Source organism: Penicillium cinerascens, assembly GCF_028974065.1.
Source record: "Penicillium cinerascens strain IBT 15544 chromosome Unknown scaffold_4_segment0_segment0, whole genome shotgun sequence".
Classification (NCBI taxonomy): domain Eukaryota; kingdom Fungi; phylum Ascomycota; class Eurotiomycetes; order Eurotiales; family Aspergillaceae; genus Penicillium; species Penicillium cinerascens.
Window position 1 is genome coordinate 797,754 of NW_026695297.1, and position 13,463 is coordinate 811,216.

Consider the following 13,463-nt stretch of genomic DNA (forward strand, 5'->3'; position numbering starts at 1 on the left):
AAAAAGAAAAGCTTTGATTATTGTATGCCCTCCCCGTCAAAGACCTAAGCTTTGACCGGGACATTTCGCAGCCAGAACATCGTGACACATATCAAGACAGATGAAAAAGTCGCTCAATCCTAATGCAAATATACTCCAGAAACCACATGCAGGGAACTCCCCCGAGAAAAGACCAAAGAGAAGAAATCACGTCGCATTAGGATCCTGCCTCTCCAAAAATGAAGGGTCCATATCAATGCGCCGCTCAAACTTCGTCCACCAATCGCGGAAGCTCTTAAGCGGTACGACATCTTGGCCCTTTTTAGAGGGATCCGACTCAGCGAAACTAGCCAGGAAATTAAACGCACTGCCAATAATGCGCTGCGCAAGAACCTTTGTCGAAATCTGCTTCTGCTGCTGCTGCTGTTCCGGAGATAGTCGTATCAGCGCAGTGGATTGTTCGCGCGGAGCCTGAGCTTCAAGCGCAGATAACTGCGGCGCGATATTCTCAACAGGCTCAATTGAAATGCCCAGGGTCACGACGCCGTTGGACGGGCCTGCGGGACCGGAGGCGCCCTCATCTAGCATTTCATCCTCTTCTTCAGCTTCTGAACGCTGCGGGCCATTGTTGCTTGGTGCCTTGACGGTGAAGATGCCGGATGGCTTTTCGTTGGCCAGCGCGCCGATGAAGCGGAAGTCTGTCGGGTTGCCGGTGGTTGGGTCCGGAGTCTGGATATAGATCGCGGCGCCTGTGTTTGGGGGTAGGACTGTTCCCGGGAGGAAGAAGACTACCAGATCGTTGAAGGATGGGTTGAGCGGAATGTTGAATGCGAACTTGGTGGCTTGGCCGTTTGGTTGACTGTCGACTGGGATGATGTCGGTTAGGCACGGACGGCCTGGGATCACGACGGAGAACATGGTCGCAGCGGGACTGAGGTGCAGATGAAGGGGTGTTGGAGCAATTGAGGATTCCTCGAACTCTGTCGAGCTTCCAAGAGATTCTAAGATTCGGAGCTGGTGACATAAGAGGGGAGCTGCCCTTATCGGGTCGATAAGGGCTTGGCGCTGATCTCAGTCGTAGAGTTCGCGGGATACTGTTTCCCATACAGATACGTAGCTTTCAACATGCCCAAGTCAAATCTAGATCTCGTTTGCGAATGCGATAAGTACTTAACACTCCACCCAATCTTGCATTTCATTGTCTCATGGCCGCAGCTTCCCCTATTATGAGGACAACCGCGCCGCCTACACGGAGAGCCTCAACAACTACCACGCCTTCCGAGTGTCCGGCTGCGATGCCACGCTAGGATATGTCCTGAACTCGGTGATCGACAAGTTCCCGTGGTCAAAGCACTGGGCCATTGACTCCGCCGCGAAAACTTTGACCCTGTTGACGCCGGCAGATGCAGACCCCACTCTCCGCAGCAAGTTGGTCGCGGAGAGCATCGGGGACGCCGTCAAGCAGGGAAGCTTCGAGGTTCTGAAGGGATGGCGCAATGAGAACTATCCCGTTTTCGGACCCGGTGGTGAATACCTACTCGAGATGGAGCGCTGTGCCTCATGTCTTTTCGGCATCGTCACCTACGGCGCCCATATGACCGCATACGTGGAGGATGCGACAGAGTTGAAGATATGGGTTCCACGCCGTTCAAAGGACAAGCAAACGTACCCCAGCATGCTAGACAACACCGTCGCAGGCGGAATGTGCACCGGCGAGAAACCGTTCGAATGTATCGTCCGCGAAGCAATGGAAGAAGCCTCTCTCCCCGAAGATGATATCCGGCCCAAGATCACCGCCAGGGGCTGTGTGACGTACCACCATGTGCGCGATCCCCGCGCTGGTGGCGAAACCGGTCTCTTGCAGCCGGAGGTCGAGTACGTCTACGATCTGAAGCTTGATGCGTCGGTGGTACCCCGGCCCGGTGACAACGAGGTCGAGGAGTTCAAGTTGCTTTCTATTCCTGAGGTGCAGGAGGCGCTTGCGCGGGGTGAGTTCAAGCCGAACTGCGCCGTCATTATAATTGACTTCTTTATTCGGCATGGTCTGCTCACGGCGGAGAATGAGCCGGATTATTTGGATATTGTGGCGCGCTTGCATCGTCGTTTGGAATATCCAACTGCATCGCATTGCCAGAAGTAAATATGAACATTTTGTAACTACATGAAATATGAGGATGGCCGATAGGTCTGACCACTGATCTCCATTTTTCTTTCTATTCGTCTCTCTCTGCTGCTCCCAAATCACGTTTCAAAATACGTTATCCTTTTGATTCTACGAGCCTTGTCACCTCGAGTGCTTGGTCCGAATTGGCTAACACAAACGCCAGAACCTTGTCGTACTATGACCAAATCATTTGACTGCAGATCCGTATAAGAGGTCTCAGCAGTTTCTACAGCCCTCTTCAGAGCACAATACAGGCCAAGAACTGCCTCACTTGAATGAAGATCGATTTTTGATAGACGATCATCTATTGGTATTCCCAAATCAGAATGCAAAAAACGCCAGCGCTGCACAACCCCATAAAGAAGATATGAACATCTGCCCAAATCAAGTACACCCCGTAACTTTTTGCCCTTTATGTAGTATATTTCGAGACAAATTCTGATCATCTCAGATCAAGCCATAGACACCAAAATCTAACGAAATTGGCTTATTTCTTCAGAAGCAAGTACACATGGTCGATGCGCAGAGGAGCAAGCTTCTTGTAGGGACCCTCCAAGTAGAGCAGCAGACCTCCAAAAGAAACAAAGACGGCCCTGAAAAGATCATCTGTCAGTCAAAGGCCCCCGAAGGAAAATCTGCCAAGAACAAAGGCATTGCAAAACTTACATGGTATCCTTGGTAGTGCCCTCCTCGAAACGGTAAACCTTTCCGTGGCAGACATAGTCGTAGTCATTTGCAAGAGTCTGCTCACCCATGCTGACCTCTCTCCAGCTATTCCGGGTATCCTCCTTGCCGTCGAGAGACAGGGTCGAGGCCAAAGCCAGAGAGAGCGACTCGCCCACCACACAAGGGTAGAGCTCGGAGTTCACATCGAGGGTGAATGTGAGAGAGGCATCGTTGGAGGTGCAGGTCAAGCGCGAAACGCGGTCATACTTCTGGGCGTTGATCGCGGTGATCGTGAAGGTGTCTTCAAACAGGAGCGGGTCCGACATTGTGAGGTTGCGACTTGCGGTGATGCAGTTTTTGGGTGATCAAAGAAGGCGGATGGTTTGCGCTGCAAGAATTCTGGTTGAGCCCCTGCGATCCGGGATGTTGAAGTGGTTGGCAGGGTGGAGAGTTGAGGAAGGTAGGATTTGAAGGTGGAGAATCGGAGTTCTGAAGCTTTTCTTTTTTTCTGCCGGTTCTGCTTCCCCGCCGATAACGATTTGCACTCGACTGCGGCGCATCGCCTTTTTCTCTCTCTGTTCTTGATTTAAATTTCTGTTTTTGCATACAATGTCCTTTCGCAAGCGAAACATCGGCTTGTCAGTTGGCGTGGATCGCGCTGCTGTTCCCAATGCTCCCGCACAGCCAGCTCCGGAGTCCAACCCAGGAATTCGCCCCTCCCCCGACGATGGACGACCGACTACTTCTACAGGAACGCCGTCGCTAGACAATTTACTGGCGGGTCATGCAGGCCTGCCTATGGGCAAGACTTTATTGATAGAGGAGAATGGAACCACCGATTTTGCAGGTGCATTGCTGCGATACTATGCAGCGGAGGGCGTCGTCCAGGAACAAAAGGTCCATGTTGTTGGAGTCCCCGAGCAATGGGGTCGCAGTCTGCCTGGATTGATCGGCACGGCCGAGTCGCTGAATGATAAGAGATCGGACAAGCGCAAGGATGAGAAGATGAAGATTGCCTGGCGATATGAGCGACTAGGCGAGTTTGGCGCGGGCATTGCAGGATCGCGTGATGGTAAGTTCCTCATGAAGCGGAGCTTTTAGCTTATATATACTGACGATTATAGCCCCTGCTGCTGCTTCACCTGGAGAACAAGATGGGAAGCAGCAAGTCGCCTTCTGCCACGCCTTCGATCTCACTAAACGTCTCGCCCATCCGTCCATCACTAACATGACGTTCACTCCTCTGATGCCCTCGAGGGGCTCGCCCTTCACAGCCGTTTTAAACCGACTTCAGACCGCCATTGAATCTGACAGCCCGAGTGTCGTTCACCGAATTGTTATTCCATCTCTGCTCAATCCCACCATGTATCCGCCCGACGCATGCCAGCCCGAATATGTGCTGCAATTCCTTCACGGTTTGAAGGCAGTGATGAGCGCTTACACCTCTCGAGTCACCGCAATGATCACCCTCCCATTATCCTTATTCCCCCGTTCATCCGGTCTAGTCCGCTGGATGGAGCTGCTCAGCGACGGCGTCATTGAACTTTGTCCGTTCCCTCATTCCTCCGATAACCTGGCAACTTCGGGAGCGGCGACATCATCAGAAGAACCACCGCAGGGCATGCTCAAGACCCATCGCCTTCCAGTATTGCACGAACGAGGCGGTGGAAGCGATCGGAATGTGGGATTGGATTGGGCGTTCATCTTGAGTCGGCGGCGTTTCGAGATCAAGCCGTTCAGCTTGCCACCGGACGAGGGCGACAAGGAGGCACAGGAAGCATCGGCCCCCGGAGGGATGCCTAAAAAGTCGGATCTGGAATTCTGAGGAATGTGTGACAGCTTGCAACCTCAATCCTCTTCTTCGTCAAAGTGACGGAGAGTTCCTGGCTCGGCTAGCATGTCCTCCATTTCAATCTGCTCCGACATTGCTGGGCCTGAGTTGGCCATAGTCCGGAGATAGCTCTGGCCATATGTGTCCATACCCGGTCGCACCGAAAAGCCTCCTACGCGAAAGCGATTCCCCAGACAGGATGAAGCTAAGAGCCATGCTGTTGAGTGTCAGCAGAGATGTACTGGTGTCCAGGAAGGGTATGATATTATAGATTCTCACCTGCAAAAAGCAGCAGGGGTACGAAGAAGATCAGAAATAGCAAGAGCAAGAAGTTCATGGCGTGAGATCTAAAGCTGAAGCTGAAGCTGAAGCCGGGCAGAAGCAAAGCCGCGGGGAGCCAAGACCGCCCGCCCAAAGGGGACAAGCGCGGGCGGAGCTTCACAAAACTCGGGTTTTCGCTTTTTTCCTTCTTCCACTTCTCGGGTCTCTGGCTTTGCTAGTCAAATCCCGGACTCGTCTCGCTAATGGTAAGATTTTGCAATTTTTCGCCTTGTTTTCCTCTTTGCATGATTATCCATCTACAAATCTGTCAATCCCCTGAAAGCTCGTTATAATCTCAAAAAAATGAGCGCCGGTGACTGAGAAACGTATTGAAAATGACCTGCCTTGAATTCATCTTTATTCAAACTGCATCTGCTGTTTATGAGCAACTGCTAACATCGCATTGCTACAGAATCTATGAATTGCTTTCAAGATGGACTCCCTACCTACCCTTCCCATCCCGATCTCATTCATATCTGGTAGATACCTTCTGTTCTCAATCGATGCCGTGACCTACCTGCGACGCGAGCACAACATCTGTGGCGTGCTGATCGGGACTCTGCCTCAAATTCCGCAGCAGAATGTGTTCCTGGGTCTGCCGCTCGAGCTGATGCCAGAGGAGGCGCGGGTGTTGGTAGACAGGGGTGTAGCTTGCATTGTAGACGAAGCCAAGGCCCACGATGGCATGAAGTCGCTCTTAGAGGAGGACCGCCGACAGTATCTACGCGAACTAGAATCCCAAGGTCTCCACGCTACTCGCATCCTCTCGGACCGAAAGGGCCAGCAACGAGACCAGGCATTGAAGAAGCTAGACGAGAAGGCCAAGGCCAAAGCCAAAGCCAAAGCCAAGGCTACGAAAGCTGCTGATGACAATGCTTCTGCGTCGTCTTCAGCACAGCAGGATGAGCCGGCGTCGGTGGTGGATCTCTTTGCAGATGATGGCAGCAACCCGGCCTCTTCTAGCAAACCCTTGACGAGCTCGACACCTGACGCTCAGCTTGCGATGGGCATTACACCTGCAACATCCTATCCACCTCTTCCTCACCCCTCCTCGTCAAGCCAACTTCTCTCGAAGCCCGAAGTACCATTGTCCTACCCGCTCTTCGCCCACCTACACTCACGTGGTTACTTCCTCTCGCCAGGGCTGCGATTCGGATGCCAGTATGTGGCCTACCCCGGCGATCCTCTCCGCTTCCACTCGCACTTCCTGGTTGTGTCGGCAGAATGGGATCAGAATATTGACTTGATGGACATTGTCAACGGTGGCCGACTGGGCACCGGTGTTAAGAAAGGCTTCCTTCTCGGTGGGCCAGAGAAGTCCCGGGAAGAAGTCAACTCCGAGGCTGAGCGTGTGGAAAGTGTCCGCGCTTTCAGTATTGAATGGGCAGGGATGTGATTTTATCATGCGCACTTTGCATTTAATTTCATCGACCATGCCGCTTGGCGGCTTCATATAGCTCGCAATGCAGCAAGCATCGACTGAGGACCGTGTCCTTTGAACGGGATACTGGCATTCACTCCTTCTTTCAACGAGGGTATGCAATCTATGCCGCAATCTTCGACACCTCGAGTCTGATGCCGACATCCTCACGACCAAATCCTCGGTTGGAAGAAGGACGGTGCATCACCGAGAGATGATCGGGCCTTGAAATGTTCGAGATTTTGACCTCGAATCGAGTCGTCTATCGACAGGGCTTCAAGTCAATCTCTTCGAGAATATTCGACTGGCCCATGTCGCGCAGCACCATGACCATCAAGCTACAGCTCAAAACGCCTCGCCACGCCTGTGGCACAGCAATCTTCAAATATTTTACATCATGAAATCTAACAAATGTTTTTGACCACATTAAAAGCTTTGCAGCCTTTCCCACCTGTAAATATCTTCCGTTGTAGAAACCTCGGGATGAATTCGTTCAATCGAACTAGCCAGTCTACTATATGCGTGCAATAATGGCTCGAAGGCCATTGAGCGGGGGTATCATAGTTTTAAGCTAATATCGAGGCTCTGTTAGGATTTCTCCGCGAAGACAGCCGTCACAGATAGTCGACATTCCTCCACTTGAATTTCTTATTAGCCCGATCAACGGGCCGATTCTCAAACTGGCTTCCATGCAACTCAAATTCCAGAGGCTTGAGGTCTTCAGTATGTCCTTTTTTCGGCTTCTCGCCATCCGCTGTAGACTCCGAAGACTTCGGAAACGGTACCGTGAATCGGAAAATGGTATGCTCCTTCGGTATCGCTGTCAAATCGTCAGCATCCGACAAAATTAACATCCCATCGCAAAAACTCACTTTTAACCTCATCCTTTTCCGTAACAATAGTAAACGTAAACTTCGTATCGCGAACAACAAACCCCTTCAGCCCAACCCTCCCTGCAGACCGACTCCTCACAACTTCCACTTCTGCGCCATGATAATCCGCGCTGACGAGCTTAGCACCGTGTGACGCCGGCGTCACAAGTCCACTTCTCCCATCAGCTTTCAGATCCAGAATCTCCTGCATATACGTCGTCCACAGAGCATGCAGTCCCTTGAAAATGGCATATTTGCATTCTTCCTTGGGAAGATCGTAGAGGCCTGAGGTGCGCTTCTCACGCGCGGACAGTGGGCGCGGTCGTTGGTGTTTGAGGAAGTATTCTTTCTTGCGGAGGTGGTGGAGGCGTCGCCTTGAGCGGTTGTCGGACGCGGAGGGTGATGTTGGGCGTAGGAAGAGGGGTTTTTGTTTTATGCGCTCGGTGAATTGTTGGCTCGCTGTGTCGGGGGAGTGGGCGCGCGCGAGGAGGGTTTGGGCGATGTGTGTGGTTGGTGCGGGAGAAGAGGTCATTTTCTAGATATTTGGCCTCTCTAACCGGCTGTGAGAGGGCTCTGGTGGGATGTGAGAGCTCGGGAAGTTGTTGAAGCTGGAGGTCGGCGGAGTTGGAGTTCGGAAAAATTGTTTGATGTCACCCGCCGATAAGAGATGCCCACACTATCACTAGGAGCTATAACTACTTGGCTCAAGTCCATTACTTTCTACACGCCACACAATCATTCGATGAATTTCAATTCTATGTCTTGTATTCATACCTCTAAATCCTTGCCAGCGGCCCATCTGACCGAACAACTCCCAAGCTTGAAGGACTGATTTCAGAAATGGATTTGCAGCCTGCCAGCTGCATACACCTTTTGAATTCCTGATAGAGTATTGCGAGCATCAACTCAACTCCTTCCTGGCCATTGTACTAATGAATTAAGTCAGCCATCATCCATTCACAAACAGGCTGATATGCGGTATCTATGACTCACCGCTAGCCCCCAAAGCATAGGACGGCCAACCCAGCAACATTCCGCGCCCAAAGCCATAGCCTTGAAAATGTCACTACCAGATCTGATGCCTCCGTCAATATGGATTCTAATTCTACCGCGCGCAGCTTTTGCACAAGCAGGAAGAACATCGATAGTCGCCGGCGTCTCGTCCAACTGCCGTCCACCGTGATTGCTGATGATCACACCGTCGCAGCCATATTCGATTGCCGTCTCAACATCTTCAGGTGTCAATACTCCCTTGATCCATACCTCCATCTTAGTGATACTGCGCAGCCAAGGAATCTCATTTGCCCATGAATGAGAGTCTGAATTGAATGATGAGAATCCATCATCATGAGACTGCGACTGGATCTGCTCTGATGTCTTTTCGATCATTGGATACGCCAGGCCCGCGGGTGGTTTAAAAGCTTCGCTCCGCCATTCATTGTATCGAACACCGAGAACAGGGCTATCTGCAGTGAGAAATATGGCCTTGCAGCCTGCTGCCTCTGCTCGACGAACAATACGAGCTTCCTTCTCGCGATCCGTCATAGTATAGAGCTGCATAACGTGATGAATTGGCCCAATCTGCTTGCCAACAGTAGTAATTTGCTCCACAGAGTGATTGGCATAAGAAGAGACACCCATGTTTACGCCAGCTTTGGAGCATGCTCTACTCGTCGCTAGCTCTCCATCTGGGTGAGCCATTCCCTGGAGCCCTGCTGGAGATACGCAGAGTGGGAATGTGATGTCTCGGCCGAAAAGGCTGATCTTGGTGCTGACTTGAGAGACATCTTTCAGGACTCGCGGTAGGATGCGATACTTTCGATACGCTGACGAGTTCTCATGGACAGTCACTTGATTCGTGGCGCCGGAGTTGAAGAAGTCTGTTCATCATTGCCCCCTCATTAGCAGGGGAACGGAATGCCCAAATCGAATTGCAAATTACCTCGAGTCGCAACCGGAAGGGTCTGGCCAGCTACGGCTTCAAGGTCCGAGATGGATAAGATCTTCCCTGCCATCATTCGGCGAATCTGATCAAGTCAAAAGTTGTTAAGTCAAGGAGGAATTGCGGGGACGGGCGTATTTTTGGAGGTGGGCCAGCCAAGTACGCACCGGGTTGCACTCCACACTTGGGGTCAAAGTTGGGGCCCAGTTACACGAAGAAGCTAAAGAATACAATGACGGTATTATCTGGATGTTCTGGTTCCTCAAAACTATTGAGTCATAATGTTCGGCCATAGTCCGAATGCCTTCATAGTCCGGATACAAAGCCGAACTTATACCTCCCAAAATACCCTGATACCCTATCGACGCATCAGTAAACGAATAGTTGTGCTGGATCTTGAACGTCACAAAGAAAATAATGACATATGCGAAGATACTTTTCATTATTAATCGCTTCAAAGTTGACTTGATATCCGGCTATGTAAACTCGGATTCGTTGCAGATCCTCGGCTAGTACTGCTTCCCCGCATGAACTTCGTCAGAGATCTATTAATGTCCAAGTCCTATTACATAGCATCAACCCTGTGCACACTCGATACCATCAACTATTCCCATCTTTGTTTGAGTTTCACCATGCAGTCCCACGGAAGCTATACTGATATTCAAAACAATTTCCCTGGACTCCCGCCATTTCCAGACGACGTCCCCACCGCGCCCCTTCTTCGGCTATCGCTTGGAAAGCTCTTGGCCGGTGACCCCACGGAGTGTGAACGACTTTTCCAAGCCTCTGTAGAAATAGGATTTTTCTACCTTGATCTCCAAGATTCAGGTCATGGCGTTTCACTCCTTGGCGATGCCGATAAATTGTTTACTGTTGGAGAGAAACTGTTCGAGCTAAGTCTCGAGGAGAAGAAGACTTTTGATTTCAGTGCCCAGAACTCATACTTTGGGTATAAAGGGCAAGGGCTTTCGACTGTGGATAAGGCAGGCAACTTGGATCGAAATGAGTTTTACAATGTAAGACCCTGGGAGCGGTGTCACTAATTAGCCTGGCCCCGGCAAGAGAACATATTAACTCACCATATAATTCCAGGTCTCCAAGGACGACATTATTGGAATTAGTGATCCTCTCCCGGCACCCGAGGTGCTGAAACAAAGCCGAAAACAGCAGGAATCATTCATGCTAGGCTCCCACGTCATCGTGTCTCTCGTTTTGAACATTCTCAACGACAAACTCCACCTGCCACAGGATACTTTGTCCAATCTTCATCGATGGCGATCCACTGGTGGCGACCAAGTAAGGTTTGTCAAAGCACCACCTCAGCCAGTCGACGACCGCCGTACAGCGTTGGGACAACATACCGACTTCGGAAGTGTCACCGTGCTCTTCAACAGACTGGGCGGGCTTCAAGTATTGCCTCCAGGCGCTGATGCCGAATGGGTCTATGTGCGGCCGCTGCCGGGACACGCGATCATCAATTTGGGGGATGCTATGGTCAAGTTTACGAATGGTCTGTTGCGGTCCAATATCCATCGTGTCGCAGCGCCTCCAGGCATCCAAGGTGATTCGACGCGTTATAGTCTGGTGTACTTTTCACGACCGGAGGATAGTGTCATGCTGCGGCGACTGGATGGCTCGGATCTCATTCCTCCCATCGAAAAGGACCAGGTTGAAGAGGAAATCAGCAGCAAGGACTGGATCATTCGTCGGGCTCTGGGTCGTCGAGTGGATCTTCACAAGGATATTGACTACGAGAAAGCTGCTGGTACGGAGCAAATGAGTCGGCGGATCAGAGTCTAGTTCTGAGGAAAGCTAGTATCTGTAGCCAGTTATTTGTATCATTGCGGGATCGAAGAACGCACACTTGAAGTTGAATGTCATGATGCTTGTTTGAAATTTTAGCTCAGCAAGGAACATTCTGTATACGAGAGTGATGTTTGACGTCATATCAAAAATAGTGAAAGCTTGTTTGCTTTTGAGAGCCTGAGTTCTAGTGCAATTCTGGTGCGCTGACTAGCTAACGTGCCCGCCTTACGCGTATCTCAAGTCCCAGAGCTTCCCATGCAACAATTATGAAAAATCATAAAGGACCGACATCTAATAGTCTATTGATCAGCTTTACCGAGCTCATTTGCCTCAGTCACCCCGGAGTTCCTGAAGTGTCTTTATCTGACTACCGTCGTCGCGGAAATTAGCCTCATCCAGCCACTTCTCCATTGCGCCCGCTACAGTCTGATTCCACTCCTCCTTCAAAATTGAAAACCAAGCTGTATCTCGGCTCCGCCCTTTCACGATCATATGTTGTCTGAAAATTCCCTCATATGTATGACCCAATCGCAGTGCTGACCGCCGCGATGGTGCATTGAGAGAATCACACTTCCACTCCAATCGGCGATATCCCAGGTCATCAAAAGCATGCCGCGCCAGCAGATAAAACGCTTCCGTTGCTCCAACGGTGCGTTGAAGGACCGGTGAAAACATCACATTTCCAATTTCAATGCACAATTGCTCGGGGGTAATGCGCATAAGAGACAAGTATCCGATTGCTTTGCCGAAGCTGGGCATTGCACTGCGCTTGTCGATAATTGCGAAGAAGAATGGATCCGGGGAAGCTGACTTAGAGGCAATGTTCTTCTCGAATGCGTCTAGCTGAGGGTACGGGCCATCGCCCATATAATCCCACAGGGACGTGCGTGCGGGATCATCGCCGCCAACGAGATGGAACAGATCCTTGGCGTGTGTTGGTTCGAGCTTCTTGAGAAGAACGGTGCGGCCCTGGAGAATTGTCTGGCTTGATGGCAGAGATGCCTTTGCGAAGGAAACGAGAGGACCTCGCGGTCGTGCCACTGCCATGTTGAAGATAAAAGAATCCAACTCTGACTTTAAGCAATTATGGGACGCAAGAGTCGACTTTTAAATCGCAGCTTTAGTGCTTATACGTATGACTCTTATCAAGACGACCCAGATCCTGTCTGTATGATTGGATGGCTGCTCCGATTCACAGCTGCTTCTATATTTGGTAACTTATGATAGGCTGTTTGCCCGAACGGACCTGCCCCACCAGCTTCACCCTTGTCGTCTCGGCCTCTATTTGCGCACGTGAATCTATTAGGTCGAACGTTACAGACATTGTAGAAACTACATAGAAGCCGACAGTCAATACGATGTCCTATGAGCCCATTCCCGAATCCCCGATTGAGCGGTAGAAATCTCAAACCATCCTTGGTAGAAGCACATCTTCACCTTCATTCTAAACTTCATATTGACCTTTACTGGAGATGGCCTTATTTCCTCTTAAAGCAATCCAAAGCAATCTCCCCTGTAATACGACAAAATCGCATTGTCTATCAGAGACCACCAAGAGAAATTATACGACATAATCAAAGCAGGCCAAACTTGAGTCAAATGATTCAACCGAGATCGGACCTTCAAAGCCCAGGAAATAGTCATTATGCCGTGTACCATAGCCTGGCGGGCGAGTCCTGCAAGGCTCAAAGGGGACGTAGAATCCAGCCTCCCATCAGAATGCTGAGAGATTAGTATGATTGTAAGATAGAAACTTGTGGATAGATCGGTACAAAGGAAAATTCGAAATTACCTGCATAGCCAGATAGACATCGCGGGGGTATACGCAGTTAGTTTTTTCTCGGCCGACACAAAGGCCGAGGAAGACATGGATGCTTAGGTGGCGGAAACAAATGAGAAAATTTCCGTCCAAGTTTAGCGGCGCCTACACTAGTCGCAAGTAGCTAGGTCCATAAGCTAAGTCGATTGCGGCAATTTCTAGAAGATTTGTCCCCATGTCCGAGATAGGGAATACTAAGAGTGATGGAGTGTGCATTGGTCAAGCCTATTTCGAGAATGACTATATTCTATAAGCTGAGATGGAGAGCTAATGCCACCAATCAGATAGACCTTTCAGAAACATAGCATTGGGTGGCTCTCGCTGCATTAGATTTGGAGAGACCCAATAATTTACTCGCACTAGGACCTTGGAGGTGGATCCAAAAAACAGTTGTTAAGTGTTTATTAGTCAAGCCAATTTCGAGAATGACTGTACCCTGTCCGGGAATGATTGCCGACTAAAGCGGGGTACTCGGTTGACAAACTATGCCTACCGAGGCTATTAGTCCGGATTTGTTCCTACAAGATCTGAATTACTATTTGTAATGGTGAGATGGACGGCTAATTGGGTGATGTTACTTTGCACACCGACTACAATAGTTGGAGTCATTGCTATGTGACCGGGAAGAAGTTGCGGCTGACGT

The 13,463-nt window shown here is 50.4% G+C and overlaps 10 protein-coding genes across 10 annotated transcripts; 4 read left to right on the forward strand and 6 right to left on the reverse strand.

The window, feature by feature from the left end:
- Positions 1–186: 186 nt before the first annotated feature.
- On the reverse strand, positions 187–897 carry N7498_008250 (OPI10 family protein; the record flags this gene model as incomplete). Its single annotated transcript, XM_058455312.1, has 1 exon — positions 187–897. One exon carries the CDS (start codon positions 895–897, stop codon positions 187–189), a length of 711 nt encoding a protein of 236 aa, XP_058305300.1.
- Positions 898–1,104: 207 nt separating this feature from the next.
- Positions 1,105–2,119, forward strand: N7498_008251 (thiamine pyrophosphokinase-related protein; the record flags this gene model as incomplete). The annotated part of the gene is made up of 2 exons (XM_058455313.1): positions 1,105–1,145; positions 1,195–2,119. The coding sequence occupies 2 exons, from the start codon at positions 1,105–1,107 to the stop codon at positions 2,117–2,119; spliced, it is 966 nt and encodes a 321-aa protein (XP_058305301.1).
- Positions 2,120–2,630: 511 nt separating this feature from the next.
- Positions 2,631–3,135, reverse strand: N7498_008252 (DNA-directed RNA polymerase core subunit RPB8; the record flags this gene model as incomplete). Its single annotated transcript, XM_058455314.1, has 2 exons — positions 2,631–2,736; positions 2,810–3,135. The coding sequence occupies 2 exons, from the start codon at positions 3,133–3,135 to the stop codon at positions 2,631–2,633; spliced, it is 432 nt and encodes a 143-aa protein (XP_058305302.1).
- Positions 3,136–3,418: 283 nt separating this feature from the next.
- On the forward strand, positions 3,419–4,634 carry N7498_008253 (elongator complex protein 4; the record flags this gene model as incomplete). Its single annotated transcript, XM_058455315.1, has 2 exons — positions 3,419–3,881; positions 3,934–4,634. The coding sequence occupies 2 exons, from the start codon at positions 3,419–3,421 to the stop codon at positions 4,632–4,634; spliced, it is 1,164 nt and encodes a 387-aa protein (XP_058305303.1).
- Positions 4,635–4,657: 23 nt separating this feature from the next.
- Positions 4,658–4,977, reverse strand: N7498_008254 (uncharacterized protein; the record flags this gene model as incomplete). The annotated part of the gene is made up of 2 exons (XM_058455316.1): positions 4,658–4,857; positions 4,920–4,977. The coding sequence occupies 2 exons, from the start codon at positions 4,975–4,977 to the stop codon at positions 4,658–4,660; spliced, it is 258 nt and encodes an 85-aa protein (XP_058305304.1).
- A 417-nt stretch (positions 4,978–5,394) lies between these two features.
- N7498_008255 (tRNA splicing endonuclease subunit SEN34) lies at positions 5,395–6,357 on the forward strand (the record flags this gene model as incomplete). Its single annotated transcript, XM_058455317.1, has 1 exon — positions 5,395–6,357. The coding sequence occupies one exon, from the start codon at positions 5,395–5,397 to the stop codon at positions 6,355–6,357; it is 963 nt and encodes a 320-aa protein (XP_058305305.1).
- Positions 6,358–6,995: 638 nt separating this feature from the next.
- Positions 6,996–7,785, reverse strand: N7498_008256 (RNase P/RNase MRP complex subunit; the record flags this gene model as incomplete). The annotated part of the gene is made up of 2 exons (XM_058455318.1): positions 6,996–7,201; positions 7,254–7,785. 2 exons carry the CDS (start codon positions 7,783–7,785, stop codon positions 6,996–6,998), a joined length of 738 nt encoding a protein of 245 aa, XP_058305306.1.
- A 244-nt stretch (positions 7,786–8,029) lies between these two features.
- N7498_008257 (alpha-hydroxy acid oxidase) lies at positions 8,030–9,268 on the reverse strand (the record flags this gene model as incomplete). Its single annotated transcript, XM_058455319.1, has 3 exons — positions 8,030–8,182; positions 8,247–9,133; positions 9,196–9,268. 3 exons carry the CDS (start codon positions 9,266–9,268, stop codon positions 8,030–8,032), a joined length of 1,113 nt encoding a protein of 370 aa, XP_058305307.1.
- A 559-nt stretch (positions 9,269–9,827) lies between these two features.
- Positions 9,828–10,995, forward strand: N7498_008258 (putative oxidoreductase, 2OG-Fe(II) oxygenase family; the record flags this gene model as incomplete). The annotated part of the gene is made up of 2 exons (XM_058455320.1): positions 9,828–10,211; positions 10,288–10,995. 2 exons carry the CDS (start codon positions 9,828–9,830, stop codon positions 10,993–10,995), a joined length of 1,092 nt encoding a protein of 363 aa, XP_058305308.1.
- Positions 10,996–11,331: 336 nt separating this feature from the next.
- Positions 11,332–12,048, reverse strand: N7498_008259 (GNAT family N-acetyltransferase; the record flags this gene model as incomplete). Its single annotated transcript, XM_058455321.1, has 1 exon — positions 11,332–12,048. The coding sequence occupies one exon, from the start codon at positions 12,046–12,048 to the stop codon at positions 11,332–11,334; it is 717 nt and encodes a 238-aa protein (XP_058305309.1).
- Positions 12,049–13,463: the final 1,415 nt, after the last annotated feature.